General features: G+C 41.7%; 1 protein-coding gene across 1 annotated transcript in view; it reads right to left on the reverse strand.

The window, feature by feature from the left end:
* Nucleotides 1–20614, reverse strand: part of VEGFC (vascular endothelial growth factor C) — an 82108-nt gene extending 61494 nt beyond the window's left edge. The window contains 6 exon segments of the mRNA XM_075709631.1: nucleotides 19896–20064; nucleotides 20066–20123; nucleotides 20126–20233; nucleotides 20236–20401; nucleotides 20404–20517; nucleotides 20567–20614. Coding sequence (XP_075565746.1) covers nucleotides 19896–20064; nucleotides 20066–20123; nucleotides 20126–20233; nucleotides 20236–20401; nucleotides 20404–20517; nucleotides 20567–20614 — 663 coding nt within the window.
* Nucleotides 20615–26929: the final 6315 nt, after the last annotated feature.

The raw sequence follows: 26929 nt of genomic DNA on the forward strand, positions 1-26929 counted from the left end.
TAAATACCAGAAGGCAAATCACAGTTTTGTTTCAAGTACCATGAGTTTAAAGTCTCATTATTTTGCTTTGCTGGACTCATGATTTTTCACATTTGGGACTGCCAGCTTTTTACTACAGCAGGGTGAAAAAAGTCTTTGTATGCGATACAGCAGATACCAGTGACATAGGAAGTACTTCCGCAACAGTAATATATGTTTGTTTATTGCTCTCCCTATCTTTATTGGTTGTCATTTTATAGGCCATATAAAACACTATTGTAATTTATTACTATGGCCATTCAAACTAGCATGGTATGACAGCTGAACTGTTCCTTAAGTTAAAGTTTCCAGGCTTTCAAGAAGACATTTTCTTTAATGCTTCACTTCTGTCAGTGCTCATTGCTAATAATAAGTATGAGGCCTGACAGGGTCAGGATTATCATGCTGAAAACTTAAGGCACTCCACTGGATGTGAAGTAAGGGTTTTAATTGATTCATTTCTACTTTCCTTTCTAATGAAGTTAAACAGCCTTCTGCCATAAAAACGTGAATGGGGAATACAGGTTCTTGCATTCAGTGTTCCTCATTTGTCGTATTTTCTATGAAACTATCACTTCGAGCATTGGGGAAGAAAACTGCAAGTACAAGTCACCAAGGGTTTTTTTGCAATCATGGTCTACTAAAAGCATTTTTTTGCTATTTAAAGCAGAGAGATGCATTACATTACACTTCACAGTTTGGGGCAAATACGAGAAAAGAATAGGGTAACTGAAACACTTCTGACTCAGATGAAATGGGTAAGTGTGAGAGAGGTGACAAAGGTCTCAGTTCTCCACTCAGAATAAAACACTTATTAAAGAAGGATGAAGATGAAGCAAGAGGGTAGGAGCAGGAGTGAGAGAGACCCCAACTTTGGCATCTGAGTCAGCAGAGTGTAGGCAATTGATCCATTGGCACTGCCGCAAAGATCCCAGACTGTATCTAAAGGTACATTTGTGAAGAGTCACGTTTAGTTACGGAACAAACAGTGGAACAAGTTATAATCATGCACGTACTTCAGTCTGTGCAGGTGAGGGAATGAAGACGTGGAAAACTACTTAAAGCTATCAGATTAATGAAAGGAAGGTTAAGTCGGTTACTTCTTTCTCATGCATACCTTTATCAACTTTTATACTGCGGAGTAATATACGATGCAATACAGTATTTTAAGTGAGAAGAGCCAAAGTTAGCTCAACTCAGCCTACTATTCATCCAAATCAGATAGAGCAGACACTGTGTTTTGACTGTATGGCGAGTCAGGAAGCTAACAATTAGAAAAGCTTCTCTAAATGAAGACACAATTTTGGCTTGAAAATATGTTTCTTCTAAATAAAAACAGTTCTCCTCCTGATAACGCACATTTTCTGCACTTCAGTACAATAGATTTCAATAGTATACTTACATATGAGTATACAGACTTAAAACCTTGACATCTATAAAAGATTAATAAACATAGGAAGTCAATAGCCTAGAGTCTTAGCATACACCTAGGTATGATATTGTCATCGAGACTGTAATATCTATAATAACCAGCTCCTGAAAAACAGCTTATCAGTCTGCAATTAGAGTCTCTCCTCCATATTTATCAGAGTTGGTAAGAAAGTTGTAGGCATTGTGTAAAAATAGGCAGTTAAAAAAAAATTAAAAATTGGAAATAAATACCTATTTTTAAGACTCTATTTCCATTTTAAATTTGTTTTCCCCATTATTCTGTATCTTCTAAATTGTAACTGACCTATTGGAAACCAAACCATAAAAATCAGAAGAGACTATTTCATGGAAAGAATTTGAGTAATTTTACTTCAGCTATAGCAGAACTGTTAGCTGACGGTTTTAAGTACACATTAAATAACTTGAAAATAACACATTTTGCGTGTGTCATGTGCGTGTTTGTGTGTCTATACATATAAGGGTGGAAACAGCATCATTATACTCTATAGTTAGACCTAAATTAAGCAACAGCATCCGGATACAGAACAATACATTAAAATAAAACTATATGACCTCAGGAAATTCCACACTAAAATTATCTCTCCTTTAATTCCACTGTATTAGCACTGAACGGGAATCAAGACTACAGCTGGTGTTAGGTATGAGATGCATTGATCTAATACACAGTTTATTTTTAAAAAAATTAAAATATACTTTAGACTCTCAGCATAGAATATGTTATATAGTATTCCTATTAACCTTAGTTTCTGGCTACACGTTGCTGGAGCTGTAGGGATAATCAGACAGTAGTTCCCATCTCTTCCCTGCTGCTTTTCTTTACCCCTTTTACCTTCTCCTTCAGGCACTTGCTATTTATAACTCAGCACCAACCAACGGGATTTAAACATTAAGCAAAGCTTCAGTACTTCAGCAACCTTTTAAGCTTGATCTGAGGACAAAAGCTTCATATGCTTAAGAAAAACCCCTCAGCAATTTCAGCAAAGAGGATATGGAAAATTGAATGCAACCGAGAAGAGTTGACTCAGTTGCTTAACCTTTAAGCAGATAAAGTGAGATCAAGCCAACCAATAATCAGATGTTTTCCAAAGAATTACTGCCTCCTTCAAGGTGTTTTTGGCTCTAAGGCTATTTTTCCATTGGACATTGCAAAGTGAAAAGAAAATAGTCCCTCACAGCTGAGTTAACAGTACCACTGTGATCTGACGTTATTGACCAACAAACATCCCAGACTACCACCAAAAAAAAAAATGCCCAACTCTACTCTTTTCTATTCCCAACTGCTTATTCCTGCCCTCCCACAAGTCCTTGTCTCCTGTGCAGACACAAGCATACGTGAAGCCAAGAAGTAAACCAGACTGAAAAAGTGGTCCAACCAAGTACTCCTTAACCCTCACGCCTTCCCCCCACACAAGCTGTCATTCAGATCACGTTCCCGACTCAGATCCCCATATACTCCTACTGGCACTCGGGAAGGGACAGCGCAGGGGACAAGTAAGCGAGTGGGCGATGGGAACGCTATTTGGGCGAGCGGCACCAAACTACATGGGTTTAAGTGGTTAACTTCAGCTGGAACTGCTCCAGTTTTTCCACTTGTAAGACCCTGTTTCTAGCTGTTTATTCAAAGGTTTTGACGGACTTTAACCTGAAGGTTGATTTTTCTACTGAGGAACTGTCCTAATGCCTGTTTCTTGTCCACATTAAAATAGTGCAGCCTCCTCAGTGAAGATCTGTAGCATCTTAAACTGGCAGGGAAGTATGATCTGGAGTGAGAGAGAAGAGAAACAAAAAACGGAGGGTGCCTCAGGGGCATACTTTATCACCTTCAGCAAAATTCACCCAACAAATAAGCATTGCAGCTTATGAATTTTCAGTAAAGACTTTGGCAGATTGCTCTACTAAAATGCAAAAAGTTTTAAACGATCGATCAGTACACATCCCCTGAAGCTGCTGAACAAGACTTGCTGCGCAGGTATAGTTCTGGTCTGCAGCAGGTCAAGAAGCAACAGCACCGAGGTTTTTCCTCTTGGGTACTCTCAGTGCTTCCAGAGCAGACAGCTAAAAGGAGAAACTCGAGTGTAAAGCAACAGAAAGCAGAAAAAAGGCTCGGTCTGACCTGAGAAGAAAATGAGAAAAAAGGAAGGACACTGGGAGAGGAAACAGAGTTAGTCTGCAGCTGGAACTTGGATCTCAGAGAAGAGAGTGGGAAAAGCAGGAGCAGAAAGCTGTGATCTGAAGCTAGCGAGGGAGATGAGCGATAGAGAGGACACTGAAAAGGGACCTGGGTTGGCATTGAATTTGCTGTAGAGACACAAAGAACCAAAGGAATCAAAGAGCTGTGACAGCCTGGTGCAGCTTCATTGCCATTTATGTGCATGAAAAAGGGCAATTAAAGGTTAGGATGATGGGCACAGAGAAGGGAGATATCAAATAATTTCACAGTTTGATGAAGAGAAGCAAGTAGTAGAGAAACCAGCAAGGAACTGGAGATAGATTTCAAGCACAGGAGCTGCTCAAGAACACAGGTGAAAGACAGAAGCCTAAAGGTACAACCTGCTGCCCCCCTTGGCTATTTTAGTATTTACACAATGCTGATTTGAATGGGCAAAACACACCCAAAGGTCTTAAGCCAGGGGCTTCTATCTCTTCAGCTGGCTCAGTTTCTTCACAAATTCGCAGCTCTCAAACTAGGTTCAGCACAGCTAGCACGTGCTGCAGTAAGGGAGCTGGAAGCACTTAGGCTGGTGCTGCTTACCACCTCCCAATACCAAGCCCCATTCAGCCAGGCAGAGGAACAGGTTAAATAAGGAGGATGGAGCTGGCTGGGATGTGGGGTGACACTGAGGAGCAGGTAAGGGAAAAGACAGCACTCCCACGCTTTGGGAAACTGGTCACACAGGCCCATACCAACTGAAGCCTGTCCTCTGGACTCAGACCATACAACTGCGGGCATTTTCGCTGATCTTTTCAACGTCCCTTAACATCAAGCAATGCCAAAGAGCATTGGAAGAACATCACAAAAAAGGCAGTTTTTAATTCTAGCATTGTGTAACTTCTGAACACTTGATTTTTACTGAAGTAGCAAACTGTAGTGTTTATTTTCATATACTACATTTACATTGAATGCCTGTCAATACTACTAGATTTATCTTGGCTCTAGGCTAGCGTATTATTTATGTGGAATGACAGCAAAATATTGGTTATAAATCTTCACATTGTAGCAAGAGAAAGGTTTCCAGGCACTGAACTTGTGTCACTGAAAGACCAAGTACAAAGTAGGTGAACAATATTTATTTATTTATATGTCTTTTCATTAGTTTAATAGGGATCACAATCACTTTAATTACAATACTTCTGTAGAAGTCATTTTGGACAACTACCTCCATTCAACATTAACACAAATAATAACCCACCAAGGGATGGACATACAAACTGTCAGCATAAGTTTAGCTGCTCATGAGCTGCATGGATTTTGTTGTAGTAATTAATCTGTTTACAAATATGTCATTAACCGGACCACCCTCTCGCTACACAGAACACAACCACGGTACTATCTAATCACAAAGAAAGCTGAGTTGGAGCCTAATAGTTGATCCTGGGCCACCTGCAGGAAGCATAACTGGCTAGTTAAATTAGCAATTTGGTCCAGCATTACCAGTCCTTCACTTCAATATTTATTTTAATTTCATATAAGGAAAAAAGTACCAAAAAAATGTAGTCAAGATTATGTTATACCAAAACAAGACTTACTTCCCTGTTCAAGTTTTTCCCTCATCTTTTACTTCCATATATTGTAATCTCTTGCACATATAAAAAAAAACCCCAGTTCAACATGTGTTTTGCTGACGAATAAAAAGCTCTGTTTTACTCAAAAAGCAAAATTGGTTTGCTTAGTAAGACCTACATAAACAGCCTCATTATTTGCAAAGGTTAAATGAAAAAGACACACTTCTATCGGAATAAACTGTTCACATTGGCAGTCATGAGAATGTATTTGTGAGGAGGTAACATACCCACAAAAGAATCACTGCAACAGGTAAATGACTACTCTTAATTCATTTTGCTGCACAGTAAAGCAAGATCAGTCACTAGAATTGATTTACTTAAAATGGTTTACTTTACATTTTAAAGTACTGGTAAGTAAACTGTTGCATAGTCATTACAATCCAGCATAAATCCGTGCTGATACCAAAAGAAGTACCCTCGTCTGACTGCCCCCATACCAGTTTTTCCAACACCAGTAGAGGGAGGAGTAAGAACGCGGGAAACAGGGACAGGCTTCTAGCTGGAGCACACCTTTACCCAATTTATGCTGCAAGTACAACCTTATTTACCTTAGCCCAGATGCAATACAGTAACTTGTTACTTATATGCACTACCTTTTTCAACTACTATGGATGGACCCAGAAAGGTACAACCAATTACACCTTTAGATTGGTGTTGCTTACAGCAGTGTAATTATACTAGAAAATTAATTTATTGCAGACAACTCTTAAGTAAATCATAGCAATTTCAGTATCAAAAAGCATTTAAAAAAAAAAAAAAAATCATGTGTCCTTCTCAGGTACAGCTCTGCCAGAGTTTGGAATGAAATAAAGAAAATGCACCCAAAAGAGGGTGGTAGAAATTTCTCACACTGTTGTGATCATTACTGAGCAGAGCCACTAGGTTGTGGGGTTTTCTTGTTTGTTTGTTTTCTTTCCATTTCCTAGAAGACTCTGAAGCCAATATTGCGGTCCAGCTAAAGTATTTCCATTTCAGAGTACCAGGATGCTGGGCGCAAAATAATTCCAATTTTATGAAAGGACATTGGAAAATAATTGGTAAGCAGTGGATAAGAGTAGTCCTGCTTGAAATTCAGCCACTTTAATGATTACCAAAACAAATGTTTATTAATTCCATTTTTCTTTCAAGATTGCTACTCAGCTATGAGTGCAAGTTTTATGATAAGATAAGCAATTAATTCCACATCTTAGTAAGACTTTGCATTTACTTTAAAACCCTCAACACTGCACTAACTCATGAAGTGAAAGGGAAATTCCCATTCTAATGAAACCAGTTCTAATGTGTTCTAATGAACACACCCTGCTCTGGCTCAGAATAAGCTTTCTTTTTAATAGCTTCCTCATTAGGCAGTTGAAAAGTTAAAAAAATATACAGTGATTATAAAAACCTAAGTCTTTACAAAAGCGTGTGTTAAACAGTCTGTAAGTTAGGGGCTGAATGACAAAGAATGTAACAGATTTTGAGGAATTCAATGAGCATGTTATTTATGGAAGGAAAGAGAATAAAATCAAAGCTAAATACAGTTTTCACAGTTGTAATAAAGAATACGCTGAATAATAGCAGAATTCAATAGGTTAGCAGAAATGTGGAACAAATATTTAGAAGAAAAACCTGAAGATTATCCAGAAGAACTTCAATTTCATTACATATATTACTTGTTAGATAGTATCTCTAAGATAATCATAAGGATCTAAACATATATGCCTCAGGGGGATCCTTAGCAAGATGCACAAATTCCCCAGAGCAACATGTGGTACTTCTCTAGTGAGAGAGAAGAAAGACGTCCCAACACCACAAAGAAGAAGGAACAATAAACGCAAGAGGGAAAAAAACCCCAAACCCTAGAGGACTTAATTTTCTTTGGGTGAAGACAGAGGTTTCTAAGGGGGTAATGCTGGATGTCTGCTAAAGTTCACATTATATAATCCTTAGCTAAAGAGTTTCCCTTAATTCCCTTATCTTCTCCCTCCTCCTGGAAGAGGAGAAAAGGGAAATACGGGAAATTTTGGACCCAACCGTCTAGTTCCCAACTCCATCACCTTCCCCTAAATAATCCCACAACTCTTCCCACACCGCTCCATGGAGTAGGGCATCAAGAGCAAGACAGGATCTCCTGGTTTACCCTGCTATCAGGGCACTGCAGTTCTCTTCACCAAGTGGCATTTGGAACATGGAACTACCTACAAACAAATCCATTAACAAGGGTTCCAGGCACTATGAAGAGCTCAAAAGAGCTACAGGTTTTGATTCTGACCTGGAGGCAAAATACTGCCCAAAGCTGTCAAAACCACAGCCAGAAGTCAATTGACAAGACACCATGCACGTAACAAAGGTCTAAAGACGAAAATAAGTAACCTCTTAAAAAACCAACCAACCAAAAAAAAAAGGGTGGGGTGGGGGGGGTGGGGTGTGTGGAAGCTGACATTGGACCCAGTCCCTGCAACTGGCCAAAATACAAAATGTATTCAAATGTAACATGAAGGAATTAAATAACAGTTATGTTTCTTCTTTAGCTTGGTCTTTGAAAATTTCAGCACATATATCCCAGATCCCAAAATAAACAGCAATTTTTATTTTCCAAGTGCTGAAAATAACTTTTGTGCCCATGTAACACACAAGAATCAGAGAGAGAAGTAGAGAGTATTAACTGTAGAATAAGTCTTTACAGTTATCACAGATCACCAAAATCAGAGAAGCTCCACTGCACCTGAGCCGGCACGGTCCTGGCATGAAGTAGTTCAGGACCTACTAACTGCTCATGGCATCTTCAATGTAAAACTAGACAAATCCATGGACAAGAGGTCCATAAACAGATACTGAAGGGAAGAGACAGGGGCATGTCCTGTAATGCCTTCAGTCCAATAACTGTGGATGCTAGGAGGGTATGAGGGGAGTGAACTGCAGAAAGCAGCTAAGCCTGAATGCTCTCCCCAAGCAGAACAGCACGTGCTGCCAAACACTTGTCTAGGCAGACCTTAGTCTGCCCCAGTAGGGTATTTCTTATATTCTTATGCTTTAGGCTAGGCTTGACATGTATCTAAAAATTTGCAAGCATGGGTAGGTTCCTGATAAATTTGCTTAATCGTATGCACCTAGTTAGTGCACATAACCAAGCTCTCACAAATCTTACCTGACAGTAACTTCTTACTGTTAACAGGTATAAACAACCTTTACAAGATTGCTGGCATATTTCACAGATTACTTTGAAAGCACATTCCATTTCTTAAAAAAAAATCATTAAGGACATTAAACATACAGCTCATGGTTATACAACTCAGAAGATAGCTAGTCCCATTAAATCTCTCACTGTGCACATGTGGCAGGCAGAAAAACACATTCAAAGCATAATGAACACATAGGTTAAATAATCATACATCATCTTGAAACAGGCCCCTAAGAACAGCTTTTATGTGAATTTTGAGGAAGTAGTAATAACTATGAAATGCCTTCCCCCATCCAGTTCTTCAGTATAAATACAGGCAGTTCTTTAAGAGAGGCATTTTAATCATACTCACGTCTGACATGTTACAAAATGCTCTCCAATCAAGACACATTTTTAAAATAAATATTTAAGTGGAATTACTAGGAAAGAGAACAAAACATCACTGTGTCCCTACACACATCTGTGGTGTCCCACATCCGGAATCCTGCATGCACTCCTGGCTCTCCCCTCTCCTTGTTCTGCAGTCTTAAAGAAAGGTATGAAGTCAGATGATCAAAGGTAAGGAACAGCTTCATTACAAAAAAACAGGTTACATAAGTGAAGGATCTTTAACCTCAAAAAGAACAGTGGAAAGGAGGACTCAATAAAACCACAAGCAGCATGGACAGAACTGTTCCCTGCCTTGTCCAGGACAAGGACCGGTGAAATTCAGACATAATTAACAGGTGTCAGGCTCAAGATGAACAAAAGGAATGGTTCTTTCAGGTTTGGTGCTTGTTCGTTTTTTTAAATTTACTGTTACATGTATTAAACAGAACATCCACTCAAAGCCAAACTTCTTGAGACAGAAAGGTGTTGATGTCAAAAGCTTCTGTGGGCTCAATAAACACCTGGACAACATATAGAAGTCAACTGAAAGTTATTAAATAAAAGAAAACAAAATAATCCCCCCCATACCTCATCATTTAAGGCAAGGAAGTCTAGAAGCCGCCCTGCTGCCAACAGTCTGTAAGCATGTAGGGACACTTTCCATTTCTTTGCTCAGAAGGAGGTTGTCAAGTAGGTTCTGTAATTTGGCAGGGCCTTGGATGGTAAGGGCATAAATAAAAAGAGAAGTAGTCCAGCCAAAAAAAACTAAGAGGTACTGGAAGAGCCAGATGACTGGCTGTAGCCAGGTGCATGTTGCCATGGTTGCCCTTTCACTACAAAAAGCATGATGAGCCTGGAGACCCTGTGAACATCCTTTGCCTGCTGTTGGATTTTCCAGCTGAAGTTCCCAGCTGGCCAAGGAACAAGCAGCAGGTACACACTTGCACACCAGGGTTTCAGGGCTTCTCCTGAACATGGTCTGCGGATGAAAAAACAAAGCAAGTGGAGTACAAATCTCCCAAGCCGTTTCCATGGGATGGTTTGGGGACAAGTCAGCTGGATGTCACACAACAAGTCCCCCACAGGGGAATCAAGCAGGGCAGCTCACAGGACAGAAGATAAAAAAAACCCAACTTTTGGGGGCACTGTCTTCTTGCAGGAAGAGACATGCCCATGGCCAAAGGGCAGTCTTCATCTGGAAAGAAGGGGGTGTGAGGGGGAAGGTGTGACAGATTGCTCCTCCATGTGCTGTGCATGAGGTTTCCAACATCACTCTCCAAGTCATCCTCTGCCACGTCAGTGGGACATACTGTGCATGTTCAGTGGCTGTGCAGCAGGGTCTGTCCAACAAGACTGCCCATATTGCTGAAAATGGCATACAGGGCTAACCAGGCATTTTGTCTGACCAGGTACAGCCATTCTTCTTCTCTTATGCAACTTCAATACTCAAAAAAATACCATAAACCACCTAATCGTGGAGTAAAGCAGCAACCTGGAGACTCAAGGGACAAATACAGATCATTGTTCTGTCATAAGAGATGAGGATTTGAAAACTTCGTTAGTTTTCTGAAACCATTAACTAAGCTATTCAAAGAGTTTCATTACTACAAAGAGCCTTTTTATGCTATTAATCCAGATTAGTAATCACTGTTCAGTTTAGAGTTTGCCTAATTCTTTAGTTCTACCTGATGCAATAGAACAGCCTAATTCTTCCTTCCTTTGAAGCGTGGTCCTGCCCTCTGAAAATCCTTCACTGCTCCTTCCCCTACCTCCTGCTCCAAGATCACAGTTCAGTGTGGCTTTACTGCCATAATAGTCTGTCCACAGGTATTTGGAAAGTACACAGAAGTCCTCTACAGCTCTTTACTCCTTTCATTTGTTTTTAGTGATTTGATCACCTGCTGGCCCAGCCGCCCAGAGAAAAAAAGCAGGGTTCTCATTAATATTAAAGATCCTCATCACTTTCACAGTTGATGATCGGAGAGAAATAGGCAGGTCGTCTTGGGTAAGAAAAATAAAGGCATTTTTTCATGCATCACTTTCCACACCTTTCAGTTATACAGACTGCGTTTACACTGACTTGAGTGCCACAGTCTTGGAGGGAACTGTAGCTGCAGAGACAGCCCTTTATCAACCAATTCACCACTCCAAGGCAGCCTGGTCTCAGTCTTGAGTCCAGACTGTTCATCAAACCCACCTCCCTCAGCACAGACACAGTGAATCCCTCCTAAGAGGGGTCTGGACAATCTCATGTGCCCAGTACTATTAACACAGTATTCCTGGCAGGCGAAAGAAATTTCACTGAGGCAGCCAGGAGCTGCCCAGCTGCTGAGCCCAGCCACAAGAGGAGCCCAGACCTTTCCAAACTGCGTGTTCAAAAAAAGCGCATTCTCATGTCTGAGAGGGCACCTGGGAACATAAGGCAGAATGCACAAACTCAGCATCACTAACACTCAAGCAAGCGAGCAAGGAGACCCTCAGAGAATTTGATTTTGAGCCTAACCTCTTGGCTTCTGCTGCCTGGCAGTTTAGATGAAACCCCCATGAAAGGCCATGAAGCTTTACAAAGGAGACAGGCCAATACCCACCATATTCAGTCATGTCAGTGGGATATTTAGCAGCTGTTAATGTTCTCCTGAAAGCTGTGCCCCATGGCCTGCACAACAAGGGTGCTTGGTATTTCTATATGAACCAACATTTTGCTCTTCTCTAGCCAGCCAGAAACACACCCAACTGGAAAGACAAAATAATTGTCCATTGCTATCTTCCTTCTTGTCCTGGAAAAGAACACTTCTCCATGTTTATTGAATCTACTGTGATTCAACAGCGCAATTATTAACTGATTATTAACAATTATTATTAATTATATTATTTGCTGATTATTAACAAGATTGTCTCGTTTCCTCCAAATCACAGAATATTTCAATATTAATGATATAAAGGCAATAAAATTAAAAAAAAAAAAAAATCCTTACAGCAAAGAGCTATTGAAATCTTAACATAAGTACCTTGACATACATGAATAAAATGAAACGAAGTAAATGGTCATGTTTGTACCACGGCAGCACTCTGCCTGTTACGCAAGATTTGCTGGGGACCGGGTGGGGTGAAGAGGAAGTCATAGGCTCCATTTTAATTGGGAAACATCTGCCCCTAGGCAAGGGACAAACGCCAATAAGGCTCTACCTCCCAAGTTTACTACTAAGTTTCCTTAGACAGTTGATTATACTGCTAATCTAACCATAAATAGTGATTCTCCAAAAATGATACATACAGTCTTCATCAAGAGTCTTGGTACTGTTACATTTACATGCAACGTATGTTTCTGTCAAGCGTATCTGTAGCCAGTTACAAATACATATAACTGGAATGATTGAAGTTACGTAATTTTCCTTTCCTGTGTTATTTCTAAGAAGAAATAGCAGCAGTGGTGCTCTCTAAGTAATAGTGAGTGTACAAACAAGCAGAGACTTTATCCTCAGCAGTACACCAAATAATAAATGATCCTTTTAGGGGTACAAAATACCAACACTTTGACTTTCAGTGAAAGCTGCTTTCACGGTATCCTCCTAGTCTCCAATACACAGCAGCCGCAAAGCTGTTGCATATACTTAGCAGTTGTTAGTCAAGAAGAATGACAGGTCAAGACTGTGGTGAATTCTCAGAACTCCAAAGGCAACATTTTCAAAGAAAACAGATTTTTTTCTTTTTCTTTTTTTTTTTTTTTTTAAACATCTCAAAATGACATCCAAGGCTTGTGGCAAGAAATGCTCTCCTTTTTATTTTTTTTTTTTTTAAGGAACAAAGAAAACCAAAGTTGTTCAAGCAAGTTTTTCCTTAGGGTTTTCTTCACTTCTCAGGCTTTCCTTACGTTTTAAGCTCTTCAGAATTTTTTTCTTTCTCCATGTAAAGTTTCTTTAACACGCATATAGCACGAAGTGAGACCACCGACATGGACAGTTCCTGGAGCTCAAGTTTGTTTGAGCACTTTCAAGTGCAGCTTAAGTGTGAATCCAAGTCCACAGATCCCAGTCTTGGTGCTTATGAGCTCCATGAGTGGGAGAACAGGTTCACAGCAGTGTCCATTTGGGCCCGCTCTGGGTCACATGGCACCCAGAGAAGGGACCTCATGCATGCCACCCTCACACTGCTTCCTCAGCAATAATCCCATAAATCAGAATTCCAGTCGGCAGAGCAGGAACGTGGATCCCACCATCTGCAGACAGCACACCTCAAACAACTATCAGCTTTTCTTCACATGATTGTGCATATGGATCCCATAGTGTATACGGATCCCATACTTGCAGGGCAATGAGCATTAGTCACCAATCTGGGAAGAGGTGAATGGCTCTTACTTGAATCAGAATTATAACAGAGCCCTACCAAAATTAACATTTGACCTGGAAGTAATAAATACCTCAACCTCTACAATTGCTGCTCTTTGTTTCTCTAATGAGACTGTTCCGTGAACAGACTGCGGAGGTTACTTACCAGCTGCATCTCTCTTGGCCAATCTGAAGACAAAAAAACCCATAAAACAAACCCCAAACCTTTCATTGTCTACACAAACATTAGTAAGTAGACAGTAGCTAGCATGTGAAGCTTTACTTGGCCAGTTTTCCTCTTGGCTCTAAATATTGTGACTGATGCAGCAAGTACATTCTGGACAGCTGGAGCAGTCCACCACAAATACATTTGGTCTGCTGAATTCTGCAGTCAAAGAAAGATGAAGGACAGCTAGAATGGTTTTGCTTCTTCTGAATGATCTCTAGTAGGATATCTGCTGTTTTAGACAATCTTCACAAGTCCTGGAAATTTTCATACACGCATGTGGGGGCTTGGGGGATTGCTATGGATCTCCTTTGGGAAAAAAAAATGAGGAGGTAGCCGAATGCTGCATCTGTTCTCAGAAGCAATCCCTTCCACTGAATTCCTCTCCTCTCTCTCTCTCTCTCAACAGAGCACAATTCTTGCATAAGGAAAGTCGAAGAATTAAACCATTTTGTGGTGTAAATGTTTTTGTTCTAGATGATATCTGATTCCTGAAATTACTTATTTCACAGTGCTGCCACAAGCGGGTAGGAGTAACACGGGGGATGCCACACCTGTGACACCAGAGAGAAACACCCATGTCCTCTGCTCCCCCCAGCAGCCTTCTAGTGTCTTCCAAGAATTGTCTGATTCTTTGCCAGCATTCTCCCTTGTCCAGGATAAAAAGCCCTGCCCTCTTCAATGAGGAACAGGATGTAAAACACCTCCAACGGTTCTTAAGCGGCAACCTTGAGGTCAGGCTGTTTGAAAATTGTCACTGACTAGGTGAAGCCATTACATGAACAATACAGAGAACTACAGGGTTCAGAGTGACAGCAGTATCAGATAATTAATATCATTAACTTCCCCAAGCAATTATTTTTCATTGAAGTTAACCACAATCAGTATCCCCAAAATTTCCTCCAGAAAACATATTGCCTCAGTAACTACATCTAGGAAGATAACATTCACCCATACTCAGCAAAGACTACAATATAGCCAAAATATACCAACTACTACTATTTTTTTTTCCTTCAGTTATCAGAAGGTGTTTTTCCTGTGTTTTCTCCTCCTCCCCCAAAGAACACCATTCCTCTTGGTTACTTTGCTGAATCGGACCATCTTACCAAAACATTCATTCACTCCACTGGCAACTGCAGTCTCTAAATATTTTTAAGGAGTTATAGCCATCTTAGACAAGGCAGGAAATGTCAAAAGAAAAAAAAGATGACTAAAGAGCTAGAGGGATTGATGTACAATGATTACAACAGAAGAGTAGAAGAATAAATGACTTACAGTTTAGCTATTTCCTAACTAAAATCTGATATACAACAGAGGGGAAAAAAATACAGTAACACATAAATATTAAGTCATCACAAAAACTTCTGGTGACAGATAAACACAAAACAAGAAGCTGACAAATTCATATACAATAGGAATCCAATAAACAATCCCCCATGACCCCCCTAAGCTATCAATGTTTTAAATTATGTTGCAATTTATGCAGCCATTAGTACCTTTGAAGCAGATCATATATACATGGAGAGGAACTTGGTATTATGTATCACTCAGGTTAGAAGCTAGGTGGAATTAAGAAAAAAAGTATTGAATGTTTATAATAATGAAAACAATCATACCTATCCTACTCACTAAACAAAATGCAACACCTTGCCAAACACAAAACTCCTAGGAAGCAACTGAGAGTTCGAAAGAGCTTACATCTTTCAAATAACAACCTTGCTTGGAATTTCTTATAATTCATTCTACAAACAGCTGTAGCACATTTTTTACATTAAACAGGGATATTAAACTTCATCGTATACCAGTCTGGCTTCAGTTGGATTCCCTTTGTTCCAAGCATTTTGTTTTAATGAATCACTGACCACATTCAAAAAAGCAGCAGCTGAACACAAGGTTCTAGCCAGACTTCCTATCCTGGATGCAGGGTATCAATGGGAGAGGATTATTACCATCAGCCTCAGCTACAACAGCCTGAAGAGCAAGTCCTGGTTTATTTTTACTAAAATAAGTGGACACGCACCCTTGAAGAACATGCAAGCGTTTAAATACACACTGAACCTAAGTGAGCGTAAAAATAATATTTTTGAGGGGATGTTTCTGTAAGCCTCCAAACACTGCAGTTAAAATGATCCCCAAAGCTTTCTTAGAACCTTCAGAAGTGCAGTTATTTGTCAGCAGCAATCCTGTGAAATCCCTCACAGACACACAAGTGTGCTTACACAAGATACCCAGGAATGCACATACCTACACCAAGAACTAGAAAGAGCCATGAGCTCTTAGAACTTAGTATTGTACTCTACTCACACAAAAGGCTAGGCCAAGGTTTAATAATTATGTTTGCAGAAGCACTGCTTAGTCTTCATAATAGGTGCACTTATATTACTTATGTTCATCCCGTTGTAGCTGATATGAATCATGCTTCTAAAAACAGACAGCATCTTCGTGTGCGTGCGTGTCCATGTCTGAAAAAAGAGACCGGCTACACACACACGAAAAGGAAAGTTGCAGCAGACAAAACAGCAACAGCAGAAAAAAAAAAATAACATTCTCCCTACCCACTCAATTTAGCACTGCGTGAGTACTGGGAGTGAGGTTTGTGTTGTTTTCAGAGAGGAAAACCTAGCCTCATCTCTCACCAGTGCATGTAACATCACGAGGCAGGGGGAGGCACACTTCATAAACTTAGAGGTGGCCATAGAACTGATGGGTTTGAGAATACACCAAGATACAGTGACAGGAGGAAACCCCAGAAATTGATGCTTCTCCTCCCACTCCCACACTAACAGTAAACTCCATTTAGCCATGAACTAGGGCATTTTATGATTAGATTGGATTTAAAATAATAATAATAATAATAATAATAATAATGGCATCTCTCAGCTAAGATAGCATCCAAGATAAATGGAGCTCAAGCACGTGCACCTGTTTTCACTGCAAAAAGCAAATCACAGAATCACAGCACAAAACCTGTTCTGTACATCATTGCTGTCTGTCTAAAGAGGCCCCAATGCCACTTTCAGGGATGCACTTTAGAACAGGCAAACACATTTTCAGTTGTTATTCCCATTCTAGAACAAAACTAAGAATCCTTGCATATACTTTTAAACCTCTTAAAACCACGTGGGACGATTGACCAATATTGCTTTTGTACGGTCACATAATCCTAAAGGTTTGACTGTGCAACAAAATGAAGGTGCAGCTACAGCAAATCCTCCCAGCTGTGTGGCTTCTTTCCAGTTACTGTTACCACAATAACCCACTCCTGCTATTGTTACCCTATTACCAATAGTGCAGTCTAGGTGCATGCTACTGTCACAACTTCATTTCAATAACTGCTTGCGCAGTCCCTCCAGTTCATTTTGAAACTTTCAGCAAACAATAAAGAATTATTTTATTTATTTTAAATACTTTGCCCTCCCAGGTAGACAGACAGCGTATGCTCACCACACGTTCCCAATTCAAAACTACCTAAAGAACAAGAGCCAGAGACTAAATGCATTGTAAGAGTTATTAAAATATTCATAGACAGTACAAGGAGCTTAAGTTTCAAGTCATCAGTGTCACACAACTACTCACCCTCTCCTCGCTGCAGCTGCTCCGAGCATCCCTGCTGGGCAGCGGGTCCCTGCCAAACCGCAGAAACTCCAAGGGCAGGAGGGCTGATTTCCCCATCCCACCTTACACAGAGAGAGTGCTGAAATACCAGGTTGCCATCTCCAGACGGAGAGAGGGAACAGGGGGCCGCCCTGCCTCCTGCCCTGCCAGGGAGAGGCGGGGTGCAGCTGTGACGGGGTCACCTCATCAGGGCAACCCTCCTGTGCTGCAGGAAATCTGAAAGAGGTGATTTACCGGCAGGGTTCATTCCCATCCCACTGAGCAGACAGTTCAGCTGAAAAGTATTAATCTGGGCCCTGTAAGCTTGTTAAATAATGAACTTTACCCTTAGGCTGAAAAAAAAAAAAGGGGGGGGGAGGCAGCATTGCACAAGCTTATCAGTGCCCACTTGCTGCAGAACATGCCCTTGCAAGAGCTGTGTATGAAGAACTACTACTATTTATATCTGTAACGCTTCCAAGTTGCTGCAAATCTCTAGGACAAGATTAATGCATAACACTTACTCACCTGCATAAAAACACAATACCCTTATTTTCTGCCCAGCTTTTCCTCCTACGTTGGAGGACCCTCAACTTCAGCCACACTTTTAAAAATGTTTCTAAAGCTGAAGTTCTTGAAATGGGAGTAAGGAGAAATAAATATATTGTGTAAAGAGTTGACCTAAAAGGCTGTATGACCTGCACTTAGGCATCAGTTTAATACACAGCAGTATGGCATATGGATGAAAAGTAAAACCAGAAAGCATAACATCTACGAACACAAACTCAAGTGATCATGCATTTTTCATTGAAGTTAAGAAAGTTCAAGCAGATGACTTTTTACTGACAATATAATCACATTTTCCTTGAAACAATTACTTACAGTTTACTTATTTAATCCTTTCACAATGACTTCAGACATTCATCTCAACATTCTCTCATCACAGGAATAAATATGCGCAGTACTCACTCACTCACTCAGTTCCAGCAAAAGCAACAAACTCACAACTAAAGCTTCCAACATGACTAAGTCTACTTGGATCCAGAGTCATCCTCTCTCTACTACTCACCAGTAGTCAGACACAAAAACATTTTTCTGTTAACGTAATCGCTTAACACATGCTATCCCACTCACTTGCCAGTCTCTTGGCCTTTCTTCCTCTGGTTTGCTGACAGTTCCCCTTCTTCCAGGGAGCACTTGCACTTCTACGCAATGCACTACAGTGGCAGCTCCCAAAGACTTTGAGGTTTCTTCAAGAAACAGACTCACTGTCCGCAACACGTGCATGGGAACATGCAGCATCGCTTAAGAGAATATCTTCACTATCAGCTGTTCTACCTCAGCAGTTTAAGTGTACAAAGTGTGCACCGTGCTCCAGTTGGATTCTTTCTACTGTTTCAGCATAAGCTATTCTGAGGCTTTACAACTCAAGCACCAGTTTCACCCAGTAAATAACTGGCTTACAATCATGGGCTGGAAGGAGTTGAGGTATTTTTACCCTTCACTAAGTTTTGCTTTTTTTTTTAATATATATCTAGTCTAAGTGATAAGAGTGACGGGCTGAATTGATTTAATGTTCCTATTTTTAAATACTTAAGTCTGAAAAATACTTGATAAACATTCAAACAGCATGATCACTGATAGCATACCAGCATTCAGAACATTGCAGTGTAAGCATCCATCTGTAATAGGAATATTTGAAGAGAGACTACAGTATACTCAGTAACATTTTCCATGCAGAATATTATTTGAAAAGCATGAATTCTGTGAACAATACATGGTCTACAACAATTTGAATACCCAAAGTAAGTACAGCTGATGTACACTATCAAAACTTGACTTCCCATGTAGTGATGGTAAAGTCTCCCAAACTTCTATTCAGTAGAACAAACAGCATAGGAAAAAAAAAAAAAAAATCAGGATATCAGCTTAACTTTTAATCCATACACTTCCCCCGTGCCCCATAGTGAAATGAATAATGAATGAGCTGGGTCATGATCGCTTTCAGTAAGTATGTCAGAAATTTTCAAAACAATGAGACGAGGGTAAGAGTCGTTATAAGCTCAGACATCAAAGGTCTTCCTAATAACGCCACATGCTTATACAACCACATACTGTGCATCATTTCTATGCATCCACATAGCGGGAACGGCAAAACCACAAGTACCAAAGGTACTTGAATTCCATATTACGAAACTTCCTATGCACGCAAAAATTGACACAGAGTTGTAAGCATTTGTGACTGGAATCTGAGAATTGAAGCCCAACCTTCGCCGTGCGCCCGGGCAGAATGAAAATTTTCAGACTCGAGTGTCACCTTACACCTCCCGTCAACTCTGTCACGTAGCAGCAACTCATCCAAAGCGTCAACAACTCCAAGAGACTTTTCAACAAATGGCAAGTCTCGGGTTTTGTTGTCACCAGCCCCCCACGCCTCCCCCGCCGCCCCGCTCCCGTGCACAGCTGCTCCTCCGAGCGCTCCCCTACCCTCCCTGCCCGCCGCAGCACCCCGCAGCTTCGCGCGGAGCCGAGCGGCCTCGGCCAGCGCCCCGGGGCCGGCATCAGCCGGGGCCGGCATCAGCCGGGGCCCGCGGGTCGCTGCCTCCCGAGCCCCGCCGCGGCAAACGCCGGGGCCGCGGCCGGCGGCTCTCCCCGCCGGGCAGCCCCCGCACGGCGGCAGGAGCGGAGCCCGCGGGCTGCCTCTGCCCATCAGGTGTTCCGCGTTTCTTTGGAAATAGTTGTTCCCCGTGCAGCCTTCCTTCCAGCCACCCTGAAAACCCAATTTTTTTTTTTCCCCCCTCCTTAAAGAAATCCTTCCCCCACTTTTAAAGACCCCCCCACGCACTCAAAAAGGCTTCTCCCGAGTGTTCTCCTCGGTGGGATTTCCAAGCGATCCGCTCAAACGGACTCGGAGCCACATGCCGCGAGGAGCGAGCTGGCATCCGCAGCGGGGGCACGGGCTTACCTTTGCCTCCCCCGCGTCGGGCTCCTCCTCGTAGTACCCCTGGCCGGACTCGTAGGCGGCGGCGGCGGCCGGCTGCCGGGGTCCCAGGAGCACGGCGCCGGCAGCAAGGCAGCAACCCAGGGAGAGCACCTCCAGCAAGTGCATTGTGCAAAGATGGCAGGGCGGGCGCGCCGCGGGGCAGCTGGAGGAATGCAGGCGAAATTCTGAGGCTCCTTCTCTTCCTCTCTCTCCCCCGCTTCTTTCGCTGTCCTCTCCCCCCTCCCTCCCCTCGCAATATCCAAGGCAGTAAAATCCGCGGGATGCAGAAGATGCGGTAGCAGCAGCTCCTAGACGCCTGCAGGGGAGTCCCCAACTTTCCCAGCCGCTTTGCAAATTCTCACCGAAGTTATCCGGAGTTTGCCAGGTAAAACACCCACCAGGAAACCGGACATCCGAGGCCGCGCTCACTCAGGAGCAGGGGAGGTGGAAAGCGCAGAGAGGAGGAGGAGGAGGAGAGGGAAGGAGGGAGGGAGGCAGGCAGGGAGAGCGAGCGGCAGAGCGGGACCGAGCGGCCGCTCGCAGCCGGGGAGCTCCCCTCTCCCGCGGGGGCCGCGCCGAGGGGCTCCGCTCCGCTCCGCTCCGCCTCGCCCGCCGCCGAGGGCTCTCCGGACGCCTGTCAGCGGCAGCGCGGCCGGGGGGTGCGCGGCGCCCGGGGCTGCGCGGCGGCGGGGGCCGCGCATGGCGAAAGCGCCCTCTGCCTGCGGCTCGGCGCGGCGAGCGGGGCCGCCGCGGCCTTCCTCCTCCCCCCCGCGCCTCCTCCTCCTCCTGCTGCTGCCGCCGCGGCGCCGCCTGCCGCTGGCGCCCGGGGCCGCGGATCGCCCCGCACCGCGGGCGAAAGGCCGGGCCGGGCCGCGCAGGGGAAGCGAGCGGGCCCCAGGCTCCCCCTGCAGAGGCCGGAGGGGCGGCGGCGGCGCGGCGGAGCGACGCTTGTCCCGCCCCAGCCCGGGCTGCGCCGGGGGGAAGCCGCCCGCCCTGGGTGCCAGCCCGCCCTGGGTGCCAGCCCGCCCTGGGTGCCAGCCCCGCGGGGGGAGCAAAGCGCCCGCCTGGCTTCGTGCGGCTCCCAGACCGAGGGGTGAAGTTGGTTAAACGCACGCGGAGCCTGTCTGAAACCCTGCAAGAAGACGCCTCTAAATCAGTTACTTGTTGAGCAGCGTTGGCAGCTCCACTTGAGAAAGTGTAGCAGGCTTCTAGCTTTTTTTTTTTTTTTGGCCGAGCAGAAAAGATTTTGCCATTTTAGAAAGAGTGCCCCAGAGAGTACCGTATTTATTTGTAGCCTTCCCATCAATGGCATCTTGGAGCCATCTCTGAACAGAAGTCATACCCCATCCAGAGCCCTAAACAGATCGTAGATAGTAGCTCCTTACAGCGTAACGGTGATGAAAAGTAAAAAAAAGTCAAACGGTAAAACCAAAAGAGATCGCACCTTGCTAACAAAGTGACACACTACAGCCTGCCCAATTCTCAGCTACGCAAAAGGAAAAAAAGTTACATTCCCTGTGCTATTATTTTTGCTCGATGTGAACAGCATTCTTGAACCTTGTGTAAATATTTAGAAGGCTTTTCAAATTGTTCTGCATCACTTTCGTACATCTTTTGGTAGCAAGACTGTATGGGAAAAAACCCTGGGGGCAGATTCCCAAGTGCCTTGACTGGATGCTGGCGGTCTGCTCCTGTTACACTGCTCTTATTCTTCGGGAATCCCATTATGTAAATATTCAGGGAACGACATTCTGGGGGTTATGCATAAAGGTGTCTCTAGCAGGCCTTTACGTACCTCCTGTTCTTTTTGATTTATTTCTTATCGTTTTCAAGATGGTATTTCAGCTTGCTGCTACACGAATTAATTATTTTGATGCTAGGAAGTAATCACTTCATTTGCAATCAGAATGAAATCTAAAGTTTAAACAGAGCTGCATTTTTAAAGTTTTTATAGTTACTAGAAAGTTATTAAAGCACTAACAGTTTTTTTAACATCTTCACAACACAGTAAAGCAATGAAGCAAAGACAGTGGTAGAAGTTAAGCAGAACAGATGTGAAGATATAAAATAGTGTACATAAATTAAGAAGCCTATTGTTCTTCAGTGGACCCTTAGAGCGCTGCGGATCAAAGCATAGGATTAAAGCCTAAAGAGAGCATAGTCCAGGATGCAAAACCCATCTGAAGAGAAATACAGCATTACTGATTTGAGTGTTAACATGTTAAAATCTCTCAGAAATATCACAGATGTGTAGAAAGCAAGTTCTTTTGCAGCACATTAATAAAACCTGCCTGACAAATCATGCACAGATAATATTATTTCAATAACTGAGTGCCATGCAAGGAGCGCCTCACCGTAACTAAATCACAAAACAGGATGGAACATACCGCTCCTGCTGTGCCATCATAATATCAGCTGGCTTCGTTATTTATTTCCCCAGTTCCCCAGCACTTTCATTCTGTCCCTTTCGCTCGCCCCCCCCCCCCCCACCCCCCCAGTTCATAGAATATCCATCATGGGATCAAAGGCTTTTATGCAAGAGAGCATTTCCACCAACTGCTCTGTATGGCAAGTTTAAAGTGTCATAATTGAAAGCTAGTAATCATAGTGCCTCAAGTCACAGTCTAATCATAAGGTTTTTAAAATAAAGTGGTTGAAATCTATGATACTTTACATCTTCCATTTACAAACAAATACTCCATTGGCTCTGGGACACTTTACAATTTTCCTCAATTCAGGCTGTATTTCTTTCCATCCCATAAAAGATGGCTAATTTAAAGGTTTACCAATTTAAAAATCTTTTCTCCTTTCCCCACCACCTAATGATTAATATTCCTCCTCTTGTCTTCAACTTAAGCAGAAATCGGCCTACAGGACAACTAATTTAAAGTTCTAAATAGCACTCGGTACACTGACAGTGAACTGGCCTTGTAAACACAAATGACTACAGAGATATCCCTAGCAGTGTAGAGATACAGGTCTAGGTCTTACCCTGTTCTGTTTCAATGGCAACGACAGCTACTATTGACAAACAAAGGAAATTTTTTGTCAGATGTAAGATTCCATCAAATTAATTCTCTCGATGTTGTTTTAAAATTGCATTAAAAAAATCCAGACCCCATTCGGTTGTTCAAGTCGGCGTAACATACATCTGTCACACACATTCCTCTCCTGTGCCTAGACATACCCGGTACGTTCCTTTCTGATATATTCTGCTTCTGAAACGTGGATGTGTTTCAATACCTGTTTCCCATCTCCATTCATTAGCAGTACAAAAAGTCTGAGAGGAACCACTATAAGAAACGTGAGCTGAGACTGGGGAATAGAAAAGTGTCAACAGCAGCAAGAAAAATCAGTAGCATGCTATTCTGATTCGGCCTGTTTGCTTATTGTAGAGTTAAGTGCTAATGTTGAATGTTTTCTTTTCACAGAATGTCATTTCCGTTCTCCTTATCTTTAAATTTTTGTGTTTGATTCAAACTAATCTCCTTTGCATTCTCCTCTTAAATAGACATATAGAGACATGCCCAAGAGTTAAAATCACAGATAGCGTGGTTTGCTTTTGTTTCAACACACATAGTCTTACTGGTGACTTTCAGCAGAATTTATATTTAATGTAAATCTCAAAGGTATGAAACATTGTTCCCTGAGTGCAGCAACTCAAAAAGACTGTGGAAATGCCATTCTGGAGTCATTCCAAAAGATGAAGGCACTGTAGTAAGGTTCAGTCCTTAGTTCCTCTACAGATAGGACTCCCCCATATTTCCTCTAATGCTTAAAAGCACGGGAAAAAAACAAATTGGGTATTGATCAGTGTCTTAAACATCAAAGACCTATGTAAATATTGTAAATGAGCCTGATACGTATAGGGGAAAAAAGAAAGAAAAAGAAAAGGCATTTCAGATTCAGTGCCAAACTACTAGAACAGCTGCTCACTAATGCATTTTCTGCCAAATGAATCTTTCAATCCCAAGTTTTATTACACATTTCTTATCATATTGCTTATCCACTTGGAGTAACCAGTTCTATGGAAGAGAAGACTTAGCTACTGAAAAAGGATGATGCATTGCATTTCACGCTGTATTACACTTCTCAAAGCCTCTTCTTTATATAAAACGTGTATGATTTAGTGGAAACATTTAGGAGCACTGCACTTTTACTTATGTGCATAATGGCTTGCCTCCTTCCTCACAAGCAGATTTAAAAACATATCTTTTTTTCTACGGGCCCTCTTTAGTATTTCCTTATATGATCCTAGAAAAGGCTCTAAGCATGGTAGCTTGAAGATAATCAAAAGCAACCAAAATCTTTTCCTTTACTTTGATCAGGCATCCTTACTGTAAAACTTAACCCATGGGAAACTGTTCTACACCAAACCTCCAGCCAGGGATCCTGAAATGTAGCTTTATCCATTCAGTTTCTCTAAAAATATTGCCAAGATGAATAACTTTAATTCAATGAGAAAGACATCACTGCTGCAAAATAATTTTCTGCAATGCTTCACCTACTAACCTGTACTTTATTATCGAGAAATTTCTCTTTCATTTGGTATAAAAGTTGGTCTCTCTTGAAAATTAATCAACAAGACAAGAATCCTTTGACACTAGTTGATATTCAGGGATTACAGGATTATTGGTATTTCTTTGTTCTCAGGGTTTCTCTTTCTAAACTGCTAAAATCAAGACTATTGGCATCTAACATTAGAATTTCTCTATGCTATAGACTGGACGACTGCACTAGCATAAAACTCTTGCAACTCTTGCTATAATAAGGGGTTAGTATGATGCAAAAATGGACAGCACAAGGCAGCATCTCAAGAAAAGTTTTTGAATTACCCAAAGCAAATTACTTATCTCTAAAACTGCCCTAAATTTAGAATTGAGAAAGTCCTAGCACACATTTTATTCAGCTGTCTCACGTTAGGATCTTTCTCTTTACCATAGCTTTTCTTCCCTCTTGTGATGTAAGGCCTAACACAAGAACAGGTATGCAGAGGATATTGATTTAACATCCTGTAAACTAATTAATCTCTCCACGTAGCGATGATATTCATTGTTTGTTTTAACCTCTGATCATAAACAATAAAATGACTGATTGTAAATCTATGCTGCCTCTTAACTGAAAGCTGCGCACAGTCTAAACTGTGTATAACTGAAGCCTTGTCACTATATAAACAAATTTAGATTCAACAAAACATATTAAGACTTAACAGCACACGACCACTACACATACAAATGCTTATCATGTTACATACCTTCCTGCAGTAGTCTTCCAAGTGACAATCTACAAAATAAAGAATGCATTCAGAATCTTTTTTCCCCAATTATACTTACAAAATTTTGGAATGTAACAGAACAAAACAGTCCTAAATCAATTCAAGCGACACTTCTATACAATTGATAGAACAATGGTAGAAATAATTATAAAGAGACGCAGTTTCCACTAACTTTGTTCCTGCATACCTCTTCTCCACTCATATGTATTCTACTGCATTCCCCCCCTTTTTCTTCAGCGCTTCAAACCTTCTTCTGCTCAATATTTTGTTCTGGAAATTAAGAATATGCTAAACCCTTCAAATACAAATTGCTGAAGTATTAAAACTTAAAGTTGTCAAACAGTATTGAGACAAATTCATTTCCAAGCCCAGAACAGTCTAATGTATTATTACTCATTATGATCATAGTTTTTCCTTATTATTTAATAGGTTTTCCTTACCAAAGTAAATTATTTTCTCCTATGTAAAATAGCCTTTTACATATTTGAACGCTTACCCTTCCTTACTTCGTCATCTTGTTTTAAGCTACATAAGACCAGGTTTTCCAACATTTCTGTATAGATTTTTATTTTCTAAAGTCCTGCTTATCCTTATAACTGTCATTTGAATAATCTTTAGTTGATCCAGGGGTTCTTTGAAAGATGGTGCCCAACACTGAAAAAGGGTACTTCGAAACTGTCCTCTGTTGTACAGAACAAACAGGAGCAGAACAAAAAAAAAACCAACCCATTATTCTGCATGTACATTCCCATATGAGATTTGCCTGTTAGACATATTCACGTTCAGCTTGCAATCAGCTGTAATTCTTGGTTATTTTTTGAGTATTTTCTATCCAGCCAGATGTTCCCTTTCCTGCAGTTGTAGATCTGACTCTTCCAACATAAGTGGAGCGCTCACATTTCCTAACAGAATGGTGTCCACTATCTCCTATTTTTTTCTAGTAATTTCTTGACTTTATCAAAACTATTTCCACTTTTAAGCCTACCTGTCTGTGCTGTCCTTGATAGCTAGGATCTCGTCTGTAAATGTAACAAAGTAAAGGGTGTATTCCGCCTATGCTGCCCTTGACGCCTTGTGGTCAGCAAAAGCATTGTTAGTGACCGATTGCAAGGTTTGGCTGAAGGTTGAAACTTCCCTCCTGAGGTGCTGGTTCAGACTGCAGGGATTGCTTAAGCCCATCTTACTGATTCGGAAACTAAAATGCCAAAATGTGACATTCAGATCTCAGATTCTTGCTTAGCCCCATCTTCATTTTTCACATAGTTGAAAATAGTTGGAAATCGGTTTAAAATGATGAGAGGCTTGTGGTTTGGGTTGGGTTTTGGTTTGGTTTTTGGTTTGGGTTTTTTTTTTTTTTCCTTGATACAACAGGTAGTGAACTTCTGGAATTTGTTGTTATGAGAAGTTGGAGGCAGACAACTGTGAGGTTTAAAAATAGATCAGACAAATTAATGGAGATCAGAACCATAAATTGATACAAAAAAAAAAAAAGAATCAAGGGGAAAAAAAAAAAGGTAAGGGTAGAGGAGTACAGTGTTGCATACTTAATTCGATGAATGCAGATGCTGGAAAAGTGTGAAGGAAATGGACTGCAGAAGCAGACAGTCTTGTGTGCTCTCCCTAAATAGCATGCTCAATTGCAGCTGCTGGAGACAAAAAACTAGATAGACAGTCTAGACAGATGGTTTGTCCGAGCCAATAGGACATTTCTTATATTTTGAGGGAAACTGAATCAATTTCT

Source organism: Pelecanus crispus, chromosome 4 (assembly GCF_030463565.1).
Source record: "Pelecanus crispus isolate bPelCri1 chromosome 4, bPelCri1.pri, whole genome shotgun sequence".
Classification (NCBI taxonomy): Eukaryota; Metazoa; Chordata; class Aves; order Pelecaniformes; family Pelecanidae; genus Pelecanus; species Pelecanus crispus.